Here is a 7,780-nt window from a genome sequence, read left to right as displayed (position 1 = left end):
TGCAGGCTCCCAGTGGCAACAGCCTGTTTCACCATCTAACCACCAGCTCTGGGCTCCAGTCATCCATCTGGGTCAGAGCTACCCTCCTACAAGGACTCTGGCAGGTGATAACCCTCAGCTAGTTCCTAGCTTGAGTCCAGCTTCTTGCCTCTTCACATCAGAGCAGCCTGTCTGTTATCCCCAGCATGCCTGCAACCACTAAATTTTCTGCTTTTAAAGTCCTACCTCCTGCACAGGTGTAGCAGGGTGGGACTAACTGAACAGGGTTGACAGGCCCTTAAAGGGGCAGGCCACTGTGCTACACTATATTTTAAATGATAAATCCCAAATGACAAGCTCTGGCGTGTGAGAATATTTATAAGGAGGGTTCACAAAAATGTGCTCAGTTGTATCTCTGCCAGGGAGCCCAAGGAGATCTCAGGTTGTATTTAGGCACGGAAATACATCCATGGGAAGCTCTGTGATCCGCTTTGAGCTTCAGCAGCAGTTGCAGAAGCAGTAGGTGAAGAGATGCCTAATATTCCTTCTATCTGTGTCCTTTTAAAATAGAATAGCAGCTCCTGCCCTTCTACACAACTTGAGCTGGCTTTTAGGACCACCGAATCTTCATAGTCTTAGATCCTATGGCTCCTCCTATTGCTCACCCTCAAAAACTCCTTGCAGAGACCTCTCCTTGGCTTTCCGGGCAAAGAAGCTCTCCTGATATCACGTGGATTATAATGCAGGACATCTAGATTCACAGATGTGCTGAAATCCATGCTGCTCTGCCCGTTTGCTTCATTGAAATGGAAGAAAGACTCCTGTGTTAGCTACCTACAATTGGCCATTTATGTGACAGTAGCTGGCTCTACAATACACTATAGAAAACTTTTTTAAGAGGAAATCTATAGATTTGAGGCCCACTTACTCATGTTGAGGCATCACATTGACTCCAGTGCCAGAGGGTTGCAAGACTGAGCACTTAACAAGCTTAGGAAGTTATATTCTGTGCCCTAATAAGGCAGATGATTCAAATGAAATAATTTTAATTGCAGTCAAGTTCCACAAGCAAGATCCCTCAACTAACACTGCTGTCACCTCGTTAAAAGCAATAAAACATGCTGTCCCTATCCTTCAGACCACACCACTCCCTCCCCCCTAAATTCTGACATTCACACTGAGGCGTCCTAGGAAATATTCACTGTTGCCATTCTTGGCCAAGATGATTTGATATCAAGCAGGGTGAGAAGTAGCTTTGATGCCTAAATGCCATTCACTCATCTCTACCCTAAGCATGAATCTTTCTTTGAAATCGGATGCCTAGGACTCATTTTTAACCCGCCACTGCACAAAAACAAACACAGCATGCCTGTGCCACCAGAACTGTTACAGAACTCAGCTGCTGCCTTTTGAAAAACCTGCTGAGGACTCATCACATTTCTTGTGCATTTCAACTGGCTTCAGGGAAATGCACAAGATATCCCAGGTGTGCTGTGCACCGCATAAGCACACTCTCGCTTCAGAAGGAGGAATTCATGTAGGGGACTGAAATGCTATGCGAGCAGGAGTCTGCAGTGCCAGGGCAGCAGCAGGAAGCAGTGATGCAAAGACGAAGATGGGTCTTTACAGCAAAATTAAATTTCAGATGAAGAAGTATATTTTCTCTTCCTGGAATAGGAGTGTGATGCTAGACTCGCTCTACTTCCAATTGCTATAATTATATTGATTCTGAATGCCAACTTGGAACAGAAAACGGACTTGTGTTGTGGCTGTGAGAAATTGACAAGAGGCGAAGTAATGAGCAGAGAAGCAATCTTCCTGATTCTGGAGAGTTCATAATTAGACACATTTGCTGAAGTTCTTCAAGTTTGCAGGTTGCAAGACCCAGCTGTGAAGTGGGGTGCATTAACTCCCAGATTGTTGCATCTCTGGATTAATAGTTTGAATCTGGAAATTTATTATAAATCTAGGGGAAATTACCTTTCTAATGACCTATGGCAAGACCTTCAACGTCTCATAATCTAGGAAGATTTCAAGGCTGACTGCTCAGTTCAGATATTCACAGTTCCCAGATTATATTAAAGAATGTAGCCACATCATATCTTCTGAGCAGCAGATTTTCCATGGTCCTAGAAACATAAATGAATAGTGAATCAAACCCATCTTATCTGGGGTGAAATTTTCAAAAGCACCCAAGTGGCTTAGGAACCTAAATCCCATTTTCAAATGGTACTTAGGCACTTAGGAGCCCATGTCTCATTGAAAGTCAATGGGATTTAGGAGCTCAAGTGCTTAAGGGACAGATTTTTAAAGGTATTAAGTGCATAAAGATGCAGATAGGTGCCTAATAAGATTTTCAAAAGCACCTAGGCTCTATTTTAATGGTGTTGATCTCATTAAATACAAAAGGGGTCATGATTATCTAGTGAATGTTATCACTCTACAATGCTTTATTACCACACTTCATTGCATACTTATATTTATCACATTCTAAGACCTGTATGAGTTTTCAAAAACAGGAACTTAAACAATTAATACAGAAAATTTCTTCTAATACAAAAAAGTTTGTGGGTGGGTTCTTTAGTTAGTTCATTCCTAGGCTGAATTCTGCCCTCACATGTTCATGTCCAATTCCACCGAAGACAATGTGGTTGCACATGTGTCAACAAAAGTGAAATCTGGCCCACTGTTGTCAAGACAGGGATATTAGCCTGTGCCCCTGAAGTTCCATATACATTATGTACGATATAGAATATCAAGAAACATTCTGTGTTGTCTGACAAAACCAAAATGATATTTCTCTAGCTGCCTGGTAGGTTGTCACATGACATTTTTCACAGGTACCCATGTTGCGTTCTTATAATGCTGATCGGGTGCCAGGTTTATTCTCCGAATGTTAAGCTCTGTTGCAAAGGTTCTTGCCCTTTGATAGAAGAAAAGAGACATCTCCCGATCCATAAGGAAATTGTGGTAGATTATTGCGAGTCTTGTGTAAATCTTCAACTGAGCCTTTTTGTTGCCCAAGTCCATGGCAGCTGCAAGTGCCAGATGATAATATCCTGCTGCATCAAAAGGATCCTGAAATAAAAAGGTATATACACGTTATATTAAGAAGTATATAAACCTGGCTTCCGAGCAGTAGTTTATTAGATATCAAAGCAAGAGATAATTTGGGTCCCAATCCTAAATGCTGTACTCAGGCAAAATTCAGGATTAGACACTTACAGCCAGATTTTGTAAGGTATTTAGCCCCCCCTAAAGATGCAGATAGGTGCCTAGTGAGATTTTTAAAACATCTAAGCAGATTAGGCCCTGAATTCCCACTCTATCCCTTAGATAGCTATCAACCAGTCTCTTCTCTCCATATCTTTATTGAGATATTGCTGTATGGTCCATCCTTTTTTCGAATGCTTTCTCAGATATTTTACCTACCCTATCTATAGGTTATTCTACACAATAGCATGCAATTTCAACGTATTAGTATTACTTTTTTCTCTGTCTAATGTATGTCGAATTTTTTTTTAAAATCTGTTTTGTGAATGTGAATGTAGTGTTTGTGAAAAGTGCTGGATTGACAGCTGTGAAGACTGCAAACTTTGTTTATCCACAGAACAAACAGTGGAGCCACCTTCCCCATACTGCACCATGACTATGCTTCAGCCCAGAACAAGGGGGACCACCTCCAGGGAGGAGGATGGCAGTTCAGGTTCCATGTTTATTTGGTCCCTGGTCTCTCTACCAAGAGCACCAATAGGTATCAGAGTTCATAAACAGTATTCTAGAAATCTGTCCTTGATGAACTTGTACCAGGTACTAGAAAGCTCCATATTCCATTAAAAATGCACTGAGCTATCTAATCCCCACAGCTCTGAGCTATTCCACTCAAAATACATAGGTAGCAGGATTATCCAGGTGAAATGTCTGGGCTGACATATAAGATGATGCAAACATATTTTCCACAGTTGTTATTTGAGTACCTCATTCTATGCTGCCCCTCACACTTGGGAAATGCTCCCTGTAAACATCCACAAAACTAATTCATTATCTTCCTTCAGACCTTCCTCAAAACTTTTTCCATGATGCCTACAAAAAACTTGAAAATAGATATGCTGCTGGCATGCTGAGACCACAGTCTATCGTGCTGACCAATATTATCTCAGTGTGTCCTTGTATTGTATTGGGGCAGGGACTTTGATTTTGTTCTGTATTTGTATAGGACCTAACATAATGGGATCCTTGTCCACAACTACAGCTCCTAGGCGCTACAGCAATCAATCAATCAAAAATATTTCTCACCTTTAGGTCATAGAATATAATGTCTCCTAGGATTAGATACACTTTCACATAATACATAGTTTCCTCATCAAATTCCAGAGGAGAGGAGCAAAGGGACAACGCTTTTAAGTAAAAGTGTTCAGCAAGTTCATTCTGACCCAGGCAATGATGGATAGTAGCCAGTCTGTGATATGCTATTCGTTCATTTAGCTGATTTCCTAATGAAATAACACGTGAATCAGGATACAATCTAAGAGACAATGAGGAGAAGATACATTCTCTCACACTGGGATATGTGAGATGTTTTGCTTTAAGTATTATTTCTGTTCTAGTTTTCATTTTATTTAGTTCTGGTAATTAAACTTTATTCTATATAAAATCACTTTGCCCAACTAAACCCAAGGCCAAATACTGCAGTGCTGATTTCTAAGTAAGAATTGCTGAATCTAAGTAGTTAGATGCCCACACACACACACACACCCCACACACACAAACACTGCAGTATGATTGCCTTTAAAATATTTGAAAATAAAAATGATAGCAATTGCTCTCTTTCTTCTTTTCCAGCCTATGGAAGATACATATTGATTCCTTTTTAAGTTTATGATTAAATATTTGGGTGAGAGAGTGGGTGTGTCATATGTCTTTGTGAGGACTCTAGCATCAAACAATGGTTTTCTTAGCACTGGTTGGATTATTTAGTATTTTATGGTTGGGGGTACCATACCCCATATCAAAGGAGATAATCTCTGTTAGTAGGATCTCAGGTCTTGACTACATTCTTATCACTAGATGTGACTGAAATAGCCTTAATTTCAATAACATTTTCCATCAAAAATTTTCACCAATCCCCCCCCCCACCACCCCCAAAAAAAATTCTGATCAAAGATTTTGTCAAAAATTTCTGTTCTTTCAACTGGCTCTAGAGTTGATCAGTGACGTTTAATAATCGAAAAATGTTAAGTTTCAGTAAGTTAGACATTACCAACATTTGGGAGGGGGAAAGTAACAAATTTTGACAAATACCCCAAATTCTTTATTGATTTTTTTATCAGCTCTATTCATCACTGAAGAAAGGAAGGAGTCAAAGTCACAGGTAGTGCCCTAGACAGCACTTTATGGCTACTTGTAATTAATTAGTATTAATCACTCCTTATGTGAAAGGAGGAGAGGAAGGATGATCCGGTGGTTGGGGCATTAGCCTGGGACTTGGCAGACCTGGATTCTACCTCTGCTCTACCACAAAATTTTTGTGCTACCTTGGGCAAGTCATTTAGTCTCTTTGTGCCTTAGTTCCCCACCTGTAAAATGGGGGTAATAGCACTTCCCTACCTCATAGATGTCTTTTCAGTATAAATACATTAAAGGTTGTGAGGCACTCAGATAATGGGGAACAAGGGACTTGTTAATTTCGCCTTGAGAATTTTCCATAAACACAGGAATCTAGCAGATTCAGGTACACAATAAGAACCATATCTTGTCTCTCATTATGTTAACAGACTGTTCCATATTCTCTGGTCAGCATGGAAGGTGCAACATGTCAGATCAAGTCTCCATTCCTCATGTACAGTAAATGAGACCTGGAGAGGGTTAATGCTAACAATTGCTACATTTCAGATGGCCTCATCTGGAAATTGCCCCCTGAAACATGTAATATCAGATCACTATTTACAGTTCTGTGAGCTAATTAGAAAAATGTTAGGTAGAACATTACTGGACTAAGCTAAGTTAAGAAATGTAACAAAAATCAGAACTCAAGAACTGACACCTGTTCCAGCTAGAGGGGATCCAAAAACAGAAGTGAAAATGGTATTGGCTTCCTAGCACACAAAACCTTGGCAAGAAGCATCATGAAATTCAAAGGAGGAAGTGACAACTCTTTTCTAGAATTCTGTCAATCAATAATCTGTGAATATTAGCTTTACCTAAATTCACACTAAGTGTGAGGGATACTTGTGCATATTCCAGACCGTCCTCATAATCCTGTAGATTTAACAGCAATTGCACTAGTTTGTTGCATAATCGGAGTTCTGCCTTTTTGTTTCCAGTCTTAATGGCAAGTGGAAGAGCCCTGTCCTGAAATAAGCACATGCATAAAGAGATCAGTTTGGTTATTGCTGAAGCCCAGAAATGTGTGTACTCATAACAGCTATGGCCCATATTCTTCTCACGTTTAGCAAATTCTGTACTTTGCTTTATGCACATAGGGCCAAATCCCAGTTTTATCAGTGTCAAAGGTTGCTTTGCAATTTACTTCAGTGAAACCAGGGATTTGAGAGAATTCAGAGTAGTAATACAGAACAGCTTGTAAAGCTCTTTGGGATGGGAAAAGTCTGTTTGGGCCTAGCACAATGGCGTCCGTGACTGGGACCGCTATGTGCCACCACAATACAAATAATAAGTAACAATCACTAACCCTGTAGAATGACACTGCTTTTTCCCTCTCCCAGGTACCATTGAAAAATATGTCTCCTGCAGCTTCAAACAATTCCATTCCTAAGTTTGGATCCCCATTACAAAGAGCAGCATCTTGAGCAACCTAGCAAGAAAAATGCTGTTATAAAGTAATTTTTACTCATTCAGAACTAAAACCCCATAATGAAATACCATTGTATACGGGTTTTGGTACCTGCTGTACAGAATTATAAACATTAGAGACACAAGGTCTTCTTACATCATCTTATCTATCTCTTTTTCACTGTAGGGCTGTTCAGTTCAATATACAGTATTCTTTAGTGCTGTAGCATACATACTCAATAGCTACAACATATACACTTTAACAGCTAATATAGATAGAAAAAGTAGTTGACAATTGGATATTTCAAAGAGTGAGGGTTTATAGCTCAGGTTTAAGTCTATGGCCAAAGGCTCTAATTATGTATCTGAGTGAGGTTCCCTTAAAGTGAACCAAGAATTTGTCCCTCTGTCTTGCTGCTAGGAAATGAATTTATGCCATTTCAGACACAGTGAAATGTCAGGACACACCTAATAAAACGAAGGAATGCTGCCATGTACAGGATACTCAGTTATTGATCCCGAAGGATATAATTTACAAGACATAGTGGGGAAAAAGCATCTGCACGAAGCAAATTAAGTATTCCTACTGTATCAATATTACAGCCATGTATATTGCAACAGTACAGCAGAACCTTGTTAATTCATTCAATGGCCATTGCAATGCAATGATTCTTGCAAATGATTAAATTGTGTGAACGGGCAAACAAGAGAACATACATTAAAAAGAGAATGCAACACCAACTGCATTTTATTAATTTATTTGACAAGAGTAGTTTCATTTTAATTATGATCATCACAAAACTGTACAGCAAGTCTAAGTAATTTGAGACTTTCACTCCAGTCTGCTCAGATGAAGTACAGTATAAAGTGTGTGGATTAGTTTAGCGAAAATTAGTAAGACTGTAGTGTATCTTTTCTAAAAGGGGCCAGTATTCTTGGTAACAGATTGTAAAGCTCTTTGGGGCATTCCAGAGGGGTGACTGAATGACTCACAGAGAATAGTATTCAA

General features: G+C 39.6%; 1 protein-coding gene across 1 annotated transcript in view; it reads right to left on the bottom strand.

Annotated features, from left to right (window-relative positions):
* Window positions 1-2,799: 2,799 nt before the first annotated feature.
* SH3TC1 (SH3 domain and tetratricopeptide repeats 1) overlaps window positions 2,800-7,780 on the bottom strand; it is a 43,833-nt gene continuing 38,852 nt past the window's right edge. The window contains exons 14-17 of the mRNA XM_065405420.1: window positions 6,671-6,793; window positions 6,180-6,330; window positions 4,276-4,472; window positions 2,800-3,057 (exon numbers count right to left, since the gene is read on the bottom strand). Coding sequence (XP_065261492.1) covers window positions 2,800-3,057; window positions 4,276-4,472; window positions 6,180-6,330; window positions 6,671-6,793 — 729 coding nt within the window. The remainder of the gene's footprint in view (window positions 3,058-4,275; window positions 4,473-6,179; window positions 6,331-6,670; window positions 6,794-7,780) is intronic.

The sequence above is a fragment of the Emys orbicularis genome, chromosome 5, assembly GCF_028017835.1.
Source record: "Emys orbicularis isolate rEmyOrb1 chromosome 5, rEmyOrb1.hap1, whole genome shotgun sequence".
Classification (NCBI taxonomy): Eukaryota; Metazoa; Chordata; order Testudines; family Emydidae; genus Emys; species Emys orbicularis.
Note: the sequence above shows the minus strand (reverse complement) of the source record. Positions and strands in the feature narration are given on the sequence as shown.